Source organism: Triturus cristatus, chromosome 8, assembly GCF_964204655.1.
Source record: "Triturus cristatus chromosome 8, aTriCri1.1, whole genome shotgun sequence".
In the NCBI taxonomy this organism is placed as follows: Eukaryota; Metazoa; Chordata; class Amphibia; order Caudata; family Salamandridae; genus Triturus; species Triturus cristatus.
In genome coordinates this window covers 881,176,845-881,198,553 of record NC_140591.1, presented here as the reverse complement: position 1 = coordinate 881,198,553, position 21,709 = coordinate 881,176,845, and the positions used below count along the sequence as shown (strand labels likewise).

General features: G+C 45.3%; 1 protein-coding gene across 3 annotated transcripts in view; it reads right to left on the bottom strand.

Annotated features, from left to right (window-relative positions):
- ZFX (zinc finger protein X-linked) overlaps window positions 1-21,709 on the bottom strand; it is a 630,213-nt gene that overhangs the window by 476,319 nt on the left and 132,185 nt on the right. For all 3 annotated transcript variants that reach the window (XM_085622416.1, XM_085622415.1, XM_085622417.1), the window contains exon 2: window positions 21,034-21,128. In XM_085622416.1, the coding sequence (XP_085478542.1) occupies window positions 21,034-21,100 (67 nt within the window). In that variant the 5' untranslated portion in view covers window positions 21,101-21,128. The remainder of the gene's footprint in view (window positions 1-21,033; window positions 21,129-21,709) is intronic.

The window sequence follows — 21,709 nt, the reverse complement described above, 5'->3', positions numbered from 1 at the left end:
GGCGTGCCCATACACGATTATTTTGGCCAACGTCCCTAAAACATCAGATGGTCTAGAGGAACATTGGACATCACTTAAAAACAAAGCATTACACCATTTGAATTTAAAAACTGTGTTGGGCAATAACCTGTTCAATAATTTTAAGATGGTTCGAAGGGTGGATTGGGTGGGTGACACCAAGAAGAACATGGGTGGAGATTGTGTTGTTTTCAACTTTGCATCTCCCCAATTGGTTGATCATATCCTACGACAGGCAGGTTCATTGAGGATACACCAAGATCGGATCAACATTCTGCCCCTAGGGTATTTTTACCCCCCGCGCCCCACTGCCGTTATTAGAGGGAGCAATTTTGCTCCATGTTATAATACATATGCCAGACCCATCGAAGTAAGCAATAGATTTGAGGTATTGAGCTCTTTAGATTGAAATGACTGACTGGCTCATGGTCAAGATCAGGGTTTGAGTGGACCTCTCTTGATAAATCTTCCTGTAGGAAACACACTATCTGGTGGAGGGTTACCAGGTGTAATATCCCCAGATCAAAGTGAAGTGGTTCAGACTAGTGTACCTGTAAATACTCATTGTTATGTGCAAGAGGCTTTGCACCAATGGGACCAAGTCGATGGAGACTTGCAGGATGTCCTAATATGTGGTTCCCAAGACAAAGACAGGGATGATGTCAACGTTTATTCGTCCTTAGTCTCCTGGAATGTGGCAAGGCTTAGAAATAAAGTTGTGTCAACCGATTGGTCAAAGTTTTTGGAAAATAGGGATATTATATTATTGCAGGAAACCTGGTCTACCGCTTTAGACTATAGACCCGGTTATCTTAGCTTTTATGTTCCAGCCGTCCCTAGCTCCCATGGAAGAGCTAAGGGGGGACTATTAACATGGATCAAACAGGACAGCGGGTATTCTTTGACTCAAATGGACTCGAAAAGTAAGGATATCCTACTTATTCAAGTCCAGCGTCCTGGGATAAAGGATCTTTTTGTTTTTAATATATATGCTAGAGGGCTACCGGGGGGTAAATCTTCGAACACAGTGGAAGAGTTGGACCAGTTTCTTGATGTATATAGCCAAGAGGGTGATGTTATAGTAGCAGGTGATTTTAATTGCTGCTTTGAACCTCTGGACACTAATGATATCGATCTTACTTTAGAAGAGGATCGTATTTGGAATATTCCCCACTTGACACTCCTGCCAATTAAAAAATGGACCGAGGCTGTACTCCAGCTTAAGGCACTTTGTATTGGCCATGGATTACGTGCAATAAATGGTAGATCATCCTCTGATTTACATGGGGCCTCCACTTATAATAATGGACTTCGTAAAAGTCGTATTGATTATATCCTCACTAATAAAGAGCACTGGCTTAGTATTAAGGACATGATAGTGGTGGAAAGGGTGGAGAGTGATAATGAGGCATACCTTCCCATTGATTCCTATGGGCCTGGAGGCCCATAGGAATCAATGGGAAGGTATGCCTCATTACCGATTCGGTAAATACCGATTCGGTAATGGGGGGAGCATATTCAAGGGTGGCAGGGTGTCACATTGACACCCTGTTGCACCCCTGAATCTTGCATGTGTGCACATGTGGCGCACATACATGCCCTAAGGGCATGTATGTCTGCCACATGGCACTCTAAATCTGCAAAATATTGCTTTTTGCAAGGTATTCGTTATTTACCACCAACCTGTATTTGGTGGTAAATAACGAATTTCTAATACTAATTTTCACTCTTTAGAGTGCTCCCTACATCTGATTTCTGGATTCGGTATTTACCGATTCGGTATTTTACCGATTTCTTAATTTCCGATTCGGTAAATACCGAATCCAGAAATCAGCCCCCTACATAGCAAATGCCTAAATACCGGTCGGTAACGGGATATTTACCGAATTTCGGCCGTTACCGTCCGGTATTTGGCTTCCTACATGAGGCCCTTAGTGTCTACTTTTTAAAACAGACCCATGCCAAACCAAATAGGCCACCTAGAAAGGAGGATCAATGGTATGGGAAATCATGCAGGGTTGCATATCAGGCCTTGTCAGAAGCAGTAAAAACTAAGGACATAGCTGGTATAAGGAAAGCTCGTGAATTGTATAAAAAAGTTCAATACGAGGCAAAACGAGCATGGGACCAGGACTATTGGAATGATCTCCATATAGCCAGCAAAGAACGATCTATGTGTTCTTTTTGGGACCTGGTCAGGTGGGGTAGGGGATCAAATAGAGAAGAACCAGTTAATTCTGTACCACCTGATTTGTGGGTTTCGCACTTTGAGTCTCAGTTTGCCTCAACAGATGCTTTTGAGGGGAGCTGTACATCAACTTTTTCTGTGACTACAGATACAACTCCCCTGGTTTTTGACTTAAAGAGGTGCGAAAGGTACTGAATTCTATCCCCAGAAGCAGAGCCCCAGGTCTAGATTCGGTTCCGGCTGTTCTGTTCATGCATGACAAGGAACTGTGGGCACCTTACATCTTATGTCTAGCCAACTGTTTATCAAATGGCCCACCCATACCATATAGCTGGAAGGGCGCCCAAATCATTCCAATTTACAAAAAGGGAGAGCGCTCTGACCCAGGCAATTATAGGCCTATTAGCCTGATCGACTGTATTCAGAAGGTGGTGGCTAAGCTCGTCCTATTAAGAATCCAAGGGTGGATAGAGGAGGAGGAAGTTCTATCACCACAACAGGCAGGGTTCCGTAGCCACACGAGTACCATAGACCAGGTATTTAGGTTTTTGTTAATTTATTGGCGGGTGGTTCAGTTGGGAGATGGTATGTTATTTGCAGCCTTTGTTGATCTAAAATCAGCTTTTGATTTAGTACCTAGAGCAAAAATGTGGTCTGTTTTTAAAGATCAAGGGATGCCTATTGATATTTTAATTTTTTTAATGAAATTACATGAGGATAATTTTGCCCAAGTCAGATGGAATCAATCAGGCAGTGTCACAGACAAATTCCCAGTTGCCAGGGGAGTACGCCAAGGGTGCGTTTTAGCCCCGACTCTTTTTTCCCTATACATCAACAGAGTGATCAACTATTTTAATAAAACCCCGACTGATGCCCCAAAGTTGGATGGTAAGTTGATTCCTCTGCTGATGTTTGCTGACGATACTCTACTAATCTCCAAGACTCAGCAGGGATTACAAAAAGCGATAGACGTGTTTGAAGTTTTCTGTAAGGACCATGGGCTCATTGTAAATGTTACCAAAACAAAATTTATGGTCCTACATAAATCCAAACACGTCAGAGGGACCGTACTGATGAATGGAGTTAAATTAGAGCAGACAAAGGTATTCTCATATTTGGGTATAACCCTCGCATCGAAACTGAAATGGAAACCGCACTTAGACCAGGTGGCATTAAAGCATGCACAGCTAACTGGTGTTTTAACAAAAGAGCTTCACCTGTCTCATACTAAACCTATGATTCCAGCCCTTAAAATATGTGATGCCAAGATAGACACAGCAACTCTCTACGGGGCAGAATTGTGGGGGTATTCCAACCTTACCCAGTTGTCTAGGGCTCAGAATAAGTTCTTGTGTGTAATCACCGGCCTCCCGATATCAACTCCGCTAATTCCCCTTTACTATGATCTGGGTGTTTTGCGTTTAGAGGACATAGCACGCTACAGACCAGTGGCTTACTGGAGACGGCTATGGGTAACCCCCGAACTTTCTGAATATGCCCGGGCTTTTCTGGACATTAGGGGGGGGCCGACAAGGCACAAAAGATTTTGTGGATGAGGGAAGTTAGGATATTATATCACGCTATGGGCCTAGCAAGACACTGGGAAGAACCCACTTTACACATTTTTCCCCCCCCGAGAAAAATTTTAAAAGAACTATATTTGGCGGGTGGTTTCAGAAAGAAGCTTTGGTTCATGCATTGGACCGTCTTTAACTTCGGACTTTTTGGCACTTAAAGACAGCCCCATGTTTGAAAATTATTGGGACTGTATTACAGTTGTGGAGGACAGAAAACGATATCATCAATTCAGGGTGGGCACTCTTCCAGTAAACTCTTTTGTCGCCAAATGGCGAAAGGGCCCCAACCCTGATTGTCCTTTTTGTCTAGCACAACCGGAAAATATTGTGCATATTTTATTTGTATAAAACCCCAAGACGGGTCTGGCTTAAACCAATTTGTCTTCTTATGGGTTTTCGGTCAGGTATTGAGGCTCTGCGGTGTTTCAAAACTAACACATCTCAAGCTGTGACCATTGCTGTTGCAAAATTCCTCCATTGGACTTGGATTCTTCGTGCTTACAAATTACGACTCATTGGATGAAATTGGTAATTTTAATATTTTGATGGGATTTTAAGAAATTAGATATCTATTTATTTATTTATAACCATTGCTGCTATATATGTGACATTGGCTATCCATGTTGAGATGTTTTGGTCCCCTCCTTTGCTTTTTGTACCCCTCTTTTTTAAAAATTGGTTATAAGATTATATGTTGTCTTTTATGATGTAAAAATCGAAATAAAGACTTGGAATCGGAATAAATGTGAGAAAGTAGAGGGACGGATTTGGCGCCAAATCGGTGATCTGAATTGTGCTGCTCCTATCGCAGCATTTTGGCTAGAATTTGGTTTACTCTCCACTTATGGGCTCTCTATGGCTGCGTGCTTAAGATGGAGCACAGAATTAGCAAATATCTCTGAGAACGCCCTACGGGTAGCACTACGTGAGGAAATCTTTGTCAGCATGAAATAAAAAAGTGCTCTTTTTAGGAATCATCAAAACGCCATGAAACTGTTCAGCCTAGAAATGGATAGTGTGGAGGTATTTTGTAAACGTGCTTTGAAAATCAGAATTAAAAAGCAATCTACGTGGTATCTCGCGAAAGCTATATTTTATTGTACGCAGAGAATAGTAATAAATATTGTATTGCAGGGAGTAGTATCTACAAAAAAAAAAACTTATGTTTTATGGAATCTCAAACATGGAGTACGTACAGTTATTCAGTTGCTTAGGCTGAATCTAATCGTAACAGGAGCTTGGAAGGGCATTGCCAGACAGGAAAGACTCTGCCACTTATGTAACTCCTGTGTACAAGACTTAAATCTTGTCCTATTCCGTTTGCCCCACATTGCAACCTTTACGTCAACGATACCCAAGGAATTTTTTTCTAAAGTACAATATCACCACAGGAGAAGAGGCCCGTAACTGTCTGCTGGCACCCCCTTCTGAATTAGGTTGTTTTAAAATGTGTAGCTTTTTTAAACAATTTTTAAATTTATTTTAGGACAGTATTGGTTTATTATGCAGGTTTCCGAGCACTTGTTTTTTACCCTTTTTGCTGCTAGTTATGGAGTACTGTATGTTGAAATTGTAGATCTTTGTTTCTCTATGAGCCTTTAATGTTTTCACATTTTTTGCACTGCCAGCTATTGTGTATTTCACCTTGAATTTTATTACTCAGTTTTTCTGCAATTTTTGTTTTTTTTAGATATTCTTGCACGGTCATTATGCTGCTGGTTATTTCGTACTGAATTTTGAAATGACAAATGCCCCGCTTTTTACTATATGTTCTTAGTTTTTAAAGTTTCCATTGTAGTATTGGATTGTAATCCTCGCAAAAGTACTCTAAGTTATTCAATTATGGTAATCTGATTTGTTAAGGATCAATCCACTAGGCACTTGAAAGGTTCCTGGAATGGTTTCTGTGTATATGCTCTTTCTCTGTTTTTATATGATATGATGAATTTAGTATTGTTTTTATGGAGTGTTATGTTGATTTTGAATGTATCTTTTTCACTTTATGTGGAACTCTTCGGAGTCCCAAATCATAATAAACTTGAAACGTGAGACTACTTTAGTATATACTTGTATGTGTATGTACTTTGTGGGCTCTGGAGATTTTTCTGTTAAACTGCCTCTATTTAACTGTCTTGATAGAAAACGACCAGTAGAGGTCAGTAAAATACCAGAATTGCTTTCTGCTTGTTCAACTGCCTCTATTTCATTGTCTTGATAGAAAAGACCAGTAGAGGTCAGTAAAATACCAGAATTGCTTTCTGCTGAGGGACTATCTCTTTGTTATTTTTCTGGCAACTGCTTCTATTTAACTTTCTTGATAGAAAACAAGCAACAGAGCTCAGTAAAATACCAGAATCTCTTTAGCATTCTCTAGATTCCAGTCCATGGAAATTGTATTCCACGAGCACTCGTTGACAATAACATCTTTTCAAATCTTGTATTTTCAGTGATATGACCACCGAAGGCCATGATTTTAAATTAAAAAGCTTTGGACAATACCATATCCCGCTGAAAGGCAATATTTCTCTCCATGTGTTACCATACCTGGAGTGTCACTCAGTTTGGTGCTTACTTTCCCTCTGTGTTAAAGAACAGTAGATGTTTCAGCACCTAGGCTAATGTGCTGCATAGCTAAATACATATAAGGTCCCAAAGGCGAGACCGATTGCATTGCAAATGCTTGTTTTTTGTTGTTGGTGGGCGTCGATGTAGTTCAATTTGGTGCCCTTCTGTGACGTCGACGGGCTTCCTCTGGAAGCTCCCACCTTTGATGGCCATCTTTGGATTCTTTTTTTTTCTTCTTTCTCCTCCTTCTAGTTCTTTTCCTTGGCGGAGGAGGATGGGTTCGCTAGTGAATCCAGAAAATTCTTCAAGCTGCAAAACTTTACCGACAGGTAAGAAACTATTTGTTTTGAAGCGTGAATCTTTTCTGGATTCACTATGCTGTGCATAGACTTTGTAGTGGTTTGCTAGTCTTGTGGTGGCTGGGTGGAAGATGAACTTTGGTTTGTAAATAGATGCTGTAAGACCTTTTGTCCTACTTGTGCTTCTTTGTTCATTTGAATGTCCACACAACAATGTTTGGTGAATGTGTGCACCGAAGTCCATGTTGCAGCAATGCAGATGTCTTGAATTGGAGTGTTAGCAAGAAAAGCAATAGTTGCTCCTTTCCTACTTGTTGAGTGCGCCGGCGACGCACCTTGTAAAGCTTGTCCTGCTTGCTTGTGGCACAATTGTATGGCTTGTGCTATCCATCTTGCAATTGTGTTTCTGGTTACTTGTCTTCCAAGAAAACTTTTTGCAAAGGATACAAATAACTTTTATTTTTCTGTATTCCTTAGTTCTTTCAACGTAATACATGACTGCTCTTCTTGCATCAAGTGTGTGCAAAGCTCTTTCCACTTTGTTCTTTGGATCTTGAAAGAAAATTGGTATCTGTATACTCTGATTTATGTGGAATCTTGATACCACCTTTGGTATAAACTGCGGATCTGTCCTCCTGACACTCCTGTTACTATGTATTTGGAAGTAGGGTAGTGTTCCTGTAGTGTTAGCGCAAGTAGTTCGCTAACTCTACGTTGGGATGGTATTGCCACTAAAAATGCAGTTTTTATTGTGAGCATTTGTAGAGTTGATTTGTGTAGTGGTTCGAAAGGTGCTTTCATCATTTGTGCTAGAACTATGTACAGATTCCATGTTGGTGCTGGTACCATTTTAGGTGGTGCAATTCTTTTTGCTCCTTCTAGGAATCGTTTGCCCACTTGTGAGGTAAAGAAACTATTCCCTGTTTCCCCTCTTGTATACGCTACAATTGCTGGTAAGTGTACTTTTAGTGATGTAAATCATAATTTACTTTGTAGTAAACGTGTCAGGTACTTTAGAACTGTTCTTTCTTTTGTAATCTTCCTTGAAAGACGCTTTTTAATACACCATTGTGTATATCTTTTCCATTTTGCTGTATAACATTTTCTTGTTGTTGGTTGCCTAGCTTCTCTTAGGACAGCCATTGTGCTTTCTGGTAGTTTGAGAATTCTAAGTCTTCAGGAGCCATGCCGATAGGCCTAAGCTTTCTGGTTCTGGATGAAGCACTTCCCCTTTTTGCATTGTTTTCAAATCTTTCCTTTTGGAAGTTTGTGCATTGTTCCATGAGAAATTTCCATTAGTTCTGAGAACCAAGTCTGTCTGGCCCACTGTGGTGCGATGAGGATCATTGTCATTTTGCTGATCCTGCATTTGCTGATCACTTTGTTCATTAATGGTATTGGGGGAAACCTGTCTGCAGTATCGACTGCTGCCATGAGGGGAACGGCCACTCTCACTTACCTGCTGCCGTGAGGGGGAACGGCTATCCACCGCCACTTCACCAAACCCATCGCCGTGAGGGAAACGGCCGCCCGAGGGACCACAACTCCCAGAACCCCCAGAGCCTCGCGCACCCAGTGTCGCCGCAACCGCGCCAGGAGGCGTGATAAGAGCCTCGCAGCAATCCCGCGGCGCAGGAAACCTGTCTGCAGTATCGACTGCTGCCGTGAGGGGAACGGCCACTCTCACTTACCTGCTGCCGTGAGGGGGAACGGCTATCCACCGCCACTTCACCAAACCCATCGCCGTGAGGGAAACGGCCGCCCGGGGGACCACAACTCCCAGAACCCCCAGAGCCTCGCGCACCCAGTGACGTCACAACCACACCAGGAGGCGCGATAAGAGCCTCAAAGCACTCACGGGGCACGCGTGGGCCAAGGGCGGGCCAATCTGTGCCCGTCAGAGCCCGAAGGAGACCGTGCTGGGCCACTCCCTTTGGTTTTCCAGTAAGATCACCTTGTTGTCTTTGGACTCGTGTAGGAATTGTTCCATAAGGTGGGTGTCTTCTTCATACAATTGATCCACATATTGCCAGAACAAACCACCCAATGATATAGAGTTTTACAACTTGTTTCAATTTTGCCTCTTGTGAGATCTATAAAGCAGATTATATTATATTGTGACTGAATTCTTGTGCCCTCTCCAAATTGACTAACCAAACTGATTTAAAAGGGGTCCCCGCTGGCCAACTAAAATGGGGAGGCGTATCTGCCCAGGGATAAAAGCGGTAGTATCTGTGCAATCACCAACAAGCCACCAGCCCACCTCGATCAACAAGATGCTTCAGAGGGCTATAGGGGTGGTTTCAAACGAGATCGAACTGGCTGAAAGACGTTTATCAATAACACCAGACTTAGCCCAGCCCACTTTTAACACCGAATTGCAATCTGTTCTGCCAATCATTAATCCAGACCCCCCAAGGGCCCAAGCTAGAACACGTGCCCTAGTACATGACGCATCAACCCTGGACTTGTCTACTGGGGATACTTCTCCGGACTCTCGAAGAAAAGGGAATGCCAAAACTACTACAAAAGCTGGGAAAACTCGGAAGAAGGGAGCCAAGGATCCCGTAGAAGATGGGGTTCCAGGAAATGTAGGGCTGGGGGGACATGTGAATGAAGGCACAGAAAAACCACAGTGGGTGTCAAATGTGGTCATGGATTGGCATATGGAAATAAGAAACATAATTAAGGAGGAGTTGACCACTCTGACCACTAGGGTAGACAATCTTGCATCCTTACTAGATGACTATATTAGTAAGGTAGGACCTAGGGAGAAATATTCCCACCATCAGACCAAGCCCCTAGCCTATCCTGCCCATCTAAGAAATGGTCAAGCTCTAGTAACCACTTGTAATTCGACTCCACAAGCTCAGGGCAATAGGGAAGATGTGGCGGTTCATTTAAGTACATCTAATAAACCAATTAATAGCATCACTAGCCTGGAAAGTCAGGAACCAAGTCGGAGGCTGGAGACTGATAGACAGCAAAGATCCCCAGCAGAAGAATCCCAAGTGGGAACAAATATGCAAAACTTGGGTTCAAAGTGTAGATTTAGAGAGGGGCAAGATCTGCGAAATGTGTCATTGGAGGGAAGTCCAGACTTACCTTGTATCAACCTCCCCCCTGACTCTACACCATATGTCTTCATTCTAACAAATGTGCCAGAACTCAAAAAGGGGCAAAGGGAATCGCATTATGAGCTAAAAAATAAATGTATTTTTGGCTGTCTAAACAACTCCAATTCCCCTATAAGGATGCGAGTGAGATTATATTCACGCGCAGGGTGAGGTGGGTGGGCCAAAGAGCAAAAGATTTAGATGGTGATACTATCGTGATCAATTTTAGAAATACACAGGTTGTTAGGACACTCCTAATGCGAACTCATAATAGGCACGAAGGGGACATCAGGCCCCTTCCATTGGGACAATAACCCATGGACAGTCTGTGGAGTAGGGCCCGGACGCCAATATGAACAAAACCAGGAGGCAAGACCACATGAATCAACCTCTTTTTAACCTCCCACTTGCAAATAGATATGCACCCTTGGATTCCGTTGACTGACTAAAATCAATACAGCAATCAAACTCAGAATCGAGGGAAATAAAACAGACAGCAAGGAGGGCTGAGGGAGTAGAAGCTGTCCATAGTGTGGAAATGGAGAGGCCCCCCCTAAATAACATTGCATCAGGTACACCTCCAACGTTAGCACAAACCTCCTTAGGCCACCAGCAGCTGACTCTAGTATCTACAACTATTAACCCTGACAACGAACCAAGTTCTATGTTTTATCCTGGAACATTGCGGGTTTGATTTCTAAACAGGGTAACCCGGAGTGGGGGTCCCTTATTGATGCACACGACATCTGTTTCCGGAGACCTGGGCTAGAGAGGATACCCATAGACTGGGTTACGCGACCTTTTGTTTAGCAGCCACGAGTGGGGGAAGGGAAAGACCTGCAAGAGGACTTTGTGTCTGGGTTGCTGTGCATTTGGGATCCACTGCTAAACAGATTGACACATCCTCACGTGACATACTTTGTGTCATCCTGAGTTTCCCCACCAAGATTAGAATAGCCTTAATCAAGGTCTACTCCAGTCCGGTAACCCATGGCCAGGAATCATCAACTCTTGAGCATTTGTCAACCTTTTTACACACCATCCCTGATAGCACCCTGGTGGTACTTGCTGGAGACTTTAATTGCCAGTATGAGCCACTGAAGGACTTAATTGGGGGTGACATTGATGAGGAAGACCAGCGCTGGTCAATTCCAGAACTGAATGCCCTACCAACCCGAGCCTGGACCCCTTTGGTGCTTCAAATGAACACTCTCACATTGACCCATTCTTTTAGGGCTTGTAATGGTCGAACTAAATCCGATTCCCCAGCAAACCACACTTATAATAGACTTGGAAGCTCTTCCATTTTAGACTATATCTTGATGGATACTAAATCCTGGTGTTGGGTAATCGATTTTAAGGTCATACCTAGACATGATAGCAACCACAATGCCCTGGAGATGGCATCACCGTGCTCTAAGGGTGTCCAAGTAGGTAATCATTCAAATGGGCCCAGGTTAACCGTGACTGGCTGTAGGAGGCGAGTGAAATGGGAGGCCATCTGTAATTCCCAGGATGAGTTGGCCTCCCTTTATAAAATTGTCACTCCATACCTTGAGGTTGCTAATCAACTTAGTTATGCAACAGCCTCTAATACTGTTATAGCAGAAATCGGGAGAAATCACAAAGACCTAGTGTGTGACCTGGGAAACATCTTTTTTCCTGTTGCAAAATCCAAACAAAAGGTGTCTATGGGCCACTCCTGGTATAACGGTGGCTGTCGAAGGGCTAAGCAATCACTGATCCTAGCAATTAAAGCAAAGGATAAGCCAATGTTAAAAGATAAGCGAATAGCCTGTAGAAATACAATCAATTAGGCAAAAAAACAGTGGGAGGGTGACAAATAGGAAAGCATGAGGGCTGCTTTATGTTCAAGGGACATGCAAACCTTTTGGAACCTAGTCAACACCGGCTGCACAGAGGGTAAATCAGCAATAGAGACAAATCTTGGGGCAGAAATCTGGAGGACCCACTTCAAGTAGCTATACGCAAGGGGAGAGGAAGAAGTAGGCCAAGCTATGGGCACACTAACCTGCTTTCAGCAGTCTTACCCCAATGCCCCAGAAATCTCTCTTAAAGAGATAATGGCCGCATTGAACAGAGTAGCTACCGCTAAAGCGCCAGGTTTAGATACGATCCCAGGCGATGTTTTTAGGAACAAACCTATTATCTGGGCTCCATACTTCTGGAGCCTATTTAATGCTATTTTTCAAGGGATGCCAATTCCGACGACCTGGTTGGGGGCAGAGATTATTCCGGAAGGGCTCCCCACTTCTCCCCGCTAATTATCGTCCAATTAGTCTCATAGATGTCTCACAAAAAATATATGCATGAGTACTTTTGGATCGATTAGAGAGATGGATGGAGGAGTATTCCATACTTAGTCCCTATCAGGCTGGCTTTAGAGCAAGGATGTCCACAATAGATCAGATTTTAAGGCTACAAATCCTCTATTGGAAGACAGTGCTTTTGGAGGGCGGCAGCCTTTACCTGATCTTTGTGGACTTAAAATGAATATGCTACTTACCACTATGCATCTGTTCTTGGCATGTAGGGCTGCTGACATTCACATCTGTGCATAGATCGCCGCCTAGTGTTGGGTCCGGATGTTTGCACGTTGTTGTCCTGGAAGAGTCTTCGAAGTATCCTGGGATAGGTGACTCCTTCCCTGGACTACAGTGCGCATGGGCATCCTCTCCATCCTCAGATTGTTTTTCGCCATTGTGGCAGTGATGGAGTAGATACAGAAAGTGATGACCATGCTTACAGTAATTCTGAGAGCTGCAGCTGCTACAGGAGCCGGGGAGGAGGGAGGGCGATATGAATGTCAGCAGCCCTACATGCCAAGAACAGATGCATACTGGTAAGTAGCATATTCAGTTTGAGGCATGTGGGCTGCTGAATTCACATCTGTGCATAGAATATATAGCAGTACCCTCTATTAGCGGCGGCTACCAGTGCCAGCTGCAGCGGTCTGAAAAAGAGTTTTGAGAACAGCCTGTCCTACAGCTGCCTGCTGTTTTGATTGCACATCTACACAATAGTGTTTGGTAAATGTGTGTGTAGTGGACCAGGTGGCTGCTCTACATATATCATGCAAAGGAATGTTTCCAAGGAAAGCCATGGAGGCCCCTAACTTACGTGTTGAGTGGGCTCGTGGGGGAATCGTTAATGTGCGTTTAGCCTTTTGATAGCAAATTTGAATACATTTAACGATCCATCTGGCTATACCTGCTTTGGAGATGGCGTTACCTTTGTGGTGTGGGGCAAAGGCAACGAAAAGTTGTTTTGTTTTCCTAAAGACTTTAGTCCTGTCGATGTAGTACATGAGGGCTCTCTTTACATCCAGTGTATGGAGTGCTCTTTCTGCGACAGTTTGTGGGTTTTGAAAGAAAACAGGCAGTTCAATAGTTTGATTCATGTGGAACTGCGATATTACTTTGGGCATGAATTTGGGGTTGGTACGTAGTACGACCCTGTTGGCGTGAACCTGTATGAATGGCTCTTGAATGGTTAGTGCCTGGAGTTCACTAACTCTTTTTAACGAAGTGATTGCCACTAGGAAAGCTACTTTCCAGGTGAGGAATTGAATCTCACATGAGTGGAGAGGTTCGAAGGGTGGACCCATCAGTCGGGTGAGGACCAGGTTGAGGTTCCACACCGGTGCTGGTGGGTGTCTTGGGGGAATTACTCGTTTGAGTCCCTCCAAGAAGGCTTTGATGGCAGGCACTTTGAATAAAGAGAGGTGCTGCCTGTTTTGGAGATAGGCTGATATTGCGGTCAAATGGACACGTATTGAGGTGTATGCCAGATTGCATCGGTACAGGTGTAGGAGGTAACAAATTATGTTTTGGATGGATGCGTCTAGCGGGTTAATGTCAGTATTATTGCAATAAATGACGAACCTTTTCCATTTGGCTGCATAGCAAGCCCTGGTAGTGGGTCTCCTGGCTTCCTTAATGATGTCCATACAGTCAGGTGGCAGGTTTAGGTAGCCAAACTCTAGGACTTCAGGAGCCAGATTGCCAGGTTCAGCTGTTGCGGATCTGGGTGCTGAATCTCTCCATGGTTCTGCGTCAAATGCGCGGGTTTGATCCGCAGTCTTTGATGGGGCACCACGGAAAGTTCGAGAAAGGTGGTGTACCATGTCTGGCGTGCCCACGTTGGAGCAACCAGGACTAGTGTTAGTGAGTGTTGCCTGAGTTTGCGAACCACTCCGTCATGAGCACACGGCGCCCGTGGCTCATGACGGAGTGGTTCTGTCATGAGCAGGGAACGGGTTAAAGATCAATCCTCCCTCTTAACCACAAACCAACAGGTACAAGACACCGCAATACTGCGTCTAACCGATGCCATTGCAAGCGCTAGAGTACATCCCAACATGCCGGGCTCTGTCCTTCAAAAGTTCCAGACAGGTGATGACCCGGATTATTTCTTCGTGAATTTCGAAAGGGTAGCCTCCACTGCCTCTCGGCCACCAGAAAGGTGGAGACAATATATAGCGCCCCTGTTGTCAGGCGAGCTACAAGCCGCATATCAGGCAGCCAACCGAGCAGGCACAACTAGTTACCAGGAAATAAAGAAAGCCATTTTGGAACGCCTAGGGTGCGATCAGGAGTATTTTAGAAACCGCTTTAGGAAGGAAAAATGGACAGTAGGAGACAACCCTCGAGCCTTATATTATCGCATAAGGGATCTAGGGAACCGCAGGTTACAACCTTCATTATCTTCTATAGATGATGTAACTGAGAAAATATACTTGGAACAATATCTTGAAACCCTCCGCTTTAACACAAGATCCTGGATTAAACAACATCCTAATCTTACGGTTACAATGGCAGTGGATTTGGCCTGTGCCTATCATCAGTCCCCAGAGTTTAAGGTACCAACACACCGAACCTCGGTGGGACCACCAAAACCACCAAATAGGCCAACCCCTACTCCGATAGAGAGCAGGAGTACCTTCTTCCCAAAACCCACACCCAAGCCTAGCCCTATTGCTAGTCCTATGACAACCCCACACTGTTTCCACTGTGCAGAGTGGGGACACATAGCCCGTTATTGCCACGCACAAGTTTCTCCCCCAGAAACCATGGAAGTCGGATACACTTGTGGGCGAATGTTGATGACAGGAGAGCACCCTAAAGCTTACAGGAAGAGGACACATATAAACGGGAAGCAGGTGGTGGCCAAACTAGATACCAATTGTCATCATACTGTCTCAGATCATTGAAGGCGAATACATCCAGGTTGCATGTGTACATGGGGGAAAAGAAGCTTTATCCCCTAGCGGAAGTCCTAATAGAGATTGATGGAGAACCCCGACTGAGAAAAGTAGTAGTCCCCTCACTAAAACAGTTCTTTTAGGAACCGATTTCCCTAGGTTTCACGATTACCTACAGACCCTGAAGCCCCCGACTTCCTAAGCAAATTTGTTAGAGTGCTCCTTTCTGTACAGATGACCTAGGGAAGTCTAATAACAAAAGAGTAAAAACACACAGGGAAAAACGTGAAGAGAGGGCATTGTATAACTTGGCATGTCGCACTATACATTCTCCAGTCCTGGCCTCCTCAGACAAGATACAAACACCCACACAGAGTTTTCGTGCAGCCCAGAACGACGATTCCACGTTACAACACGACTGGGAAAGGATCAAAGAGGATGATCCTGAGAAGGTAGGCCCCTATTTTTGCTTAAAGAAGGGACTTCTATATCGGGTAACCCGAGAAAACAACAGGGTCAAAGAACAGTTACTGGTTCCTAAAACATTTCGGGTACAGGCCTTGTGCCTGGCCCATAGTCAAACAGAGGCTGGACATAATGGGAAGAAACATACACTTAGGTATCTCTTAGACCGCTTTTATTGGCCAGGCGTATATCAAGAAGGCTAGATACTGTGCCTCTTGTAATAGATGTCAACTAATCAATACCCCTGTTCTTACACGTGCTCCCCTACAATCCCTCCCAATTATAGATGTTCGCGTCCGATGAGTCGGGGTGGATCTGGTGGAACCCCTAATCCCTTCCGCCCGAGGCCATCGATATATACTTGTATTGGTGGATTATGCCACCAGATATTCGGAGGCATTCTCGTAGACTACCACTGCAATAGCCGAGGCCATGATCACCTTTTTCTCTCGGGTAGGCTTTCCCCATGAGATACTTACCGATCAGGGTACACCATTCATGTCTAAATTAATTAAACGGGTATATGGGTTATTAGGAGTAAAACAGATGCGTACATTAGTATACCACCATCAGACAGACTGGTTAGTCGAGAGGTATAACAAAACCATAAAAAAAATGTTGAAGAAAAGTATAAATTAGACTGGAAGGGACTGGGACCGGCAACTACCTCTCGTATTGTTCACCATTAGGACACATGAGCAAAAGTCCACGGGTTTCTCTCCCTTCGAGTTACTGTTTGGAAGGAAAACCCCACGCACTCTTAGACATGACAGTAGAGCAATGGTCTGAGGAAGAAGATGAGAGAAAGTCCCTGTCACAGTACAGCAGCTCCCTTAGGGAGACTTTGTCGACACTCTGGAAAGAAGTCCATCTAATATGGAAAAAACCCAAGCCCATCAAAAGCTGTTATATGATCGAAACAGTAAGCTGAGAGAATTCACGGTAGGGGACCAATTATTGATACTCCACCCCAAAACTGAGAAGAAGCTATTGGCCACTTGGCAGGGACCCTATCCAGTATTAGAGAAGGTTACCCTAGTCACGTATCGGGTAGCTGTACCACTTAAAAACAGGATAGGACAGCTATACCAAATCAATTTGTTAAAAGCCTGGGATGGTCCAGTGCCAGTATAGCTATGTATGACACTGCCTATACACCATGTAACGGTGGATAAGCCTTTGGAAATATCCCTGGTCCAGAAACTCCAGTGGAATCGACCCCTCTTCAGTTAGGAAAACAAGTGACGAAGGAGCAGAAAAAAACAACTACAAACCCTATGTACCTCTTTCTCCAATGTCATATCCGGAATACCAGGGAGAATGGACCTGGTTGAGCATGACATTATTACTACAAACTCCTGGCTGGTCAATCTGAGGCCTTATCGCATCCCAGCTGTCAGAAGGCAAGCTGTGGAGCAAGAAATCAAGGCTATGTTGGAAGCAGACATCATAGAACCGTCACACAGTGCATGGTCCTCCCCAGTGGTCCTGGTACCGAAGCCCGATGGGAGCATCAGATTTTGTATGGACTTCAGCCAATTACATGCTATATCAAAGTTCGATGCTGTGAGGAGGACGGCGCCGGGGCGGACCGGAAGTGGGAGATGAGCAGAGTCCATCCATACTGGAAGCGGGTAGCAGTCTAGCGCCGGCCAAAGTGAGGAGGGAGGAGTCTCTGATGAAGGAGGGAGGAGTCTCTGACGAAAGCGGAAGCAGGTAGCACAAAAGGCACGGAGGACAGGCGGCGCGACATCGGAGACAGACGGACCGAACGTGAGGAGCACAGCAGAGAGGCGGAGGACAGCGAAAGTAGAGAGGCGGAGGACAGCGAAAGCAGAGAGGCAGAGGACGGCAAAGGCGGAGAGGAGCAGAGGAGACGGAGCCAGCAGAGTGCACTGTACACTGAGTCCATACCCGGCGGCTGAAGTAGGGAGAAGACGTCCCGGCACCATGGCCCTGGAGACAGGCCGTGGCATAAGGTGAGTACCCCTCAGGGGATCTTTCTAGTGGGGGTGGTGGGAAGGTATGGGGAGGTAGGGCACTCGGGTGACATTAATTCAGAAGTCTACATCCCACAAAACCCCTCCTGCACGTATGCTCTGGTGACGGTAGCATAGACCAGAAACAAAACCACAAGGCCAGTTACTAACCCCGACCTGTTCGCTTTTTTCCTCCCCTGCCCGCTGCATAAGAGAGAGAGAGAGAGAGAGAGAGAGAGAGAATCTCGACCCCGAAGGACCAGAACCAGGACTATTTGAAGTGAAGTCATCTCCTACAGCTTTGTGTTACCCTTCTGTTTGGACATTATACCTATAACCCTAACAATTCTCGTTCATTCAGAGAACACTAACAAATCAAGTTCTGCACACTACGGTGTCTGTGGTCCCTCAAGCCCTCCCGGCAGCCCTTCCGGCTACAGATGCCTATCCCATGCCCCGGGTGGATGAACTTATAGAACGCCTTGGATATGCCAGGGTCATGACCACTATTGACCTCACGAAGGGGTATTGGCAGATTCCGCTATCTCTCGCTGCCCGAGAAAAGACGGCCTTCTCTACCCCCTTCGAGTGGTTTCATTTTAAGGAACTTCCCTTCGGTCTCCATGGCGCCCCGGCCATGTTTCAGAGATTGATGGACGTTATGCTTTCTTCCCACCATTCATACGCTGTCGCCTACTTAGACGATATTGTCATACACAGCCCAAACTGGGAAACACACATCTTTCATCTAAAGGAAGTCCTTCGTATGCGATTGGCTGTGTACATTCAGTGAAGTGCCTTTTAAAATGAATAAAAAAAGATTTGTTCCTAGAGGAAGTCCTTCAAAACCTACGACAAGCGGGTCTCACTCTCAACCCAAAGAAAACAACGTTTGGTACAGACCACATTGAATACCTAGGCTATGACATACAGACAGGAAAAATTAGACTCCAAATAAATAAACTGGAAGCAATCGCAAAAATCCCTCGTCCCTAGAACCGAAAAGACATCCGTTCCTTTCTAGGCCTAGTAGGATATTATCAAAGATTCATACCCAACTTCTCCACCGAAGCAAGTCCTCTTACTGATCTTCTCACAAAGTCATATGCAAGTAGACATTTCAGTTGGTCAGAGTTTTCAGAAGCTAAAGGATTCCCTGTGTAACGCCCCTGTCCTGTCGTGTCCCGATTTCCAGAAAACCTTTGTCCTACAAACCGATGCCTCAGGAAGGGGTCTAGGGGCTATATTATCACAACCTGATGACTCTTGGGATCGACGGCCTATTCTTTATCTCAGCAGAAAACTATTTCCTAGAAAATAAGGTATGCCACGCTTGAAAAAGAATGTCTGGCCATTAAATGGGCTGTGGAAGCTCTTCAATATTATCTCTTAGCTCGACATTTCCTCCTACTTACAGACCACACACCACTTACCTGGCTGTCTCTACATAAAGACTCTAGCCCTAAAGTCCTTCGTTGGTTTCTTGCCTTACAGCCTTTTACCCTCAAAACCCTACACGTTCCTGGGAAGTTGCAAGCCAACGTGGACGTCCTTTCTCGGTTTCCAGTCTCTGAATGGCCCACCCGTCCATTCCCAGAGGGAAGGCCATGACGAGTCCGCCGACCTCCTAGTGCCTGAGGCACGTTCTAGCGGAGACGTGACGAGCGAGGAGAGCAGAAAAGGAACGCCGGGAGAGCACACAGGTGTTCTGCGACCGGAACAAGGAGGAGACAAAGAACCACAGCACGAGAGGACCAGGTGGAGCAGCAGCGGAGAAAGCAGAGAAGAGCGGTATCGAGGTACAGACGACCCCAATCAATCATCAAACAACATTTGTAGAGCGCACTACATACCCGTGAGGGTCTCAAGGTGCTGGGGGGGGGGGGGGTGCTACTGATCGAACAGCCAGGTCTTGAGTAGCCTCCTGAAGGTCAGCAGGTCATGGGTCTGTCGATGGTTAAGTGGGAGGGTGTTCCAGGTCTTGGCGGGAGAAGAACCTCCCGGTGGTTGTTCTTCGGATGCGCGGGACGGTGGCGAGTGCGAGGTCGGCGGAGCGGAGCTGGCGGTTGGGGTTGTAGAAGGAAAGTCATTTATTGAGGTAGGCTGGACCGGTCTTGTGGAGTGCCTTGTGTGCGTGGATGAGGAGCTTAAAGGTGATCCTCTTGTTGACGGGCAGCCAGCGCAGGTTTCTCAGGTGGGGGGTGATGTGGCCGTGGTATGTGAAGGATCAGTTGTGCCGAGGCGTTTTGGATGCATTGCAGTCGTTTGATGAGCTTGGTCGGGGCTCCCGCGTAGAGGGCGCTTCCGTAGTCGAGTCTGCTGCTGACGAGGGCCTGGGTGACTGTTCTTCTTGTATCGGTCGGGATCCACCTGTAGATCTTGTGGAGCATGCGGAGGGTGTTGAAGCAGGAGGAGGAGATGGCTTTGACTTGCTTGGTCATGGAGAGCGTTGAGTCAAGGATGATTCCCAGGTTGCGTGCGTGGTCGGTGGGTGTCGGGGCTGTTCCCAGTGCCGACAGCCACCAGGAGTCGTCCCAGGCTGAAGGGCTGGAGCGGAGGATGAGGACCTCCATTTTGTTCGAGTTCAGCTTCAGTCGGCTGGTCTTCATCCAGTCGGCGACAGCCTTCATTCCTTCGTGGAGGTTGGTTTTGGTGGTGATGGGGTCTTTGGTGAGGGAGAGGATCAGTTGAGTGTCGTCGGCGAAGGAGATTATGTTGAGGTCGTGCTGTCTGGCAACGTGTGCAAGCGGGGCCATGTAAATATTGAACAGTGTCGGGCTGAGGGAGGACCCCTGAGGTACGCCGCAGATGATCTCAGAGGAGGAGGAGAGTGATTTTGATAGGCGCCTTGATACCTTCGGGTTTAGTCTGCGCGTTATAAGTTGCATAATAAATAAATAAATAAATAAATAAAGACCACGAGGAACGCTCCCAGAGAAGCACCCAGCTAAGCACTCAATCCCTCATATAGGCACTACACTGTTAGGGCACTGGTGAAGGCGTGCAGAAAAAGTGAAGCTGCATCAAGCAGATCACCACTGCGGCGACTAACACCTTCTCCTGGCATCACACTATCACATGTCTGCTCCAAAATTAGGTAATGTGGCAGAAGCCAAAACACAGCGGTGCACTACTAGCTAGAGGGACAGCTTTAACATATCTCCTAGTCCCCAATGGACAAGAGACTACCACATCACCTCTCTATCTAACATACTGGAAACAGCAATAAAAGTATTCAGACACTGGGCCACTGTGCACCAAGTGGAGAGCACTATGGAGGGTACCATGAGGACACAACCCACACTTCATGGACTAGCCGAGTATGTATTATGCCTCTGTAAAATTTGATCTGTAATTCTTGTTCATATGTAATGTAACAAGAGAGAAACTACTCTGAAACCACCAAGTCATTGGGGAAGCAAGAGACCATGAAGAAATTGCTGCCTCCTAGAAAAGTACATCGAAATCACAGCATACTTAAATAACATTTTCTACTAATAACAATAACAAACTAACATTGCCTATTACTGAGAATGAAATTCCATGCATGTTGGTTTCAAATAAACAGAACAATGCTTTAATAAATGTGATCATGTTCTCACCTGCTGCAGCAAAGTAGGCACTAGGCTGATGAGGCTGCAGCTCAAGCCCAGCTTCATCGTCTTCCATGACCCTTGATTTTCATTGGTTAAAGTTCCTGATAAAAGAAAAGTCAAGCATTTCAAATGGAGGAAGAAAAGGTTTAACTCTGTAATGATGTTTGAAAGCATGCATTTAGTACCAGTATCTAGAAACTAGTGATATTATGAGTAAAACACAAACGCAGGTAAAACTCTGGGCCTGGAGTTCATACTCCTCTTTTGTGAGAGATACAAATAGTTAGAGTTTCTAGTTTTCAGTTAAACAGATTTTAACTGATAAAACACCACCAAAGAGATCATTTGTTTATCAATAGAAACCACATCGGATTTTGATGCACTTCAACTGCTTTGACACCTTCTACTAACAAAGCTGCAGAATTACAGGCTCTGCCTCTGAGCAGTTTTCTGTGATGAATGCTCCCACCATTACCCTCTTGGGTCATAGCAACTTAAGATGCCCTTCTGACACGCTGCAAGGTTCCTGGGCTCCATGGATATATATCCACATTCACTTTGGGAGCACAGCTCACCTCATATGGGTTCAGTTCACTGTACATTGCAGGTTCACAATTGAACTATTAGGAGGGTCTCAGTCAAGGGAAAGAAGCACCATCATGATAACCTCCTTCAATAAGAG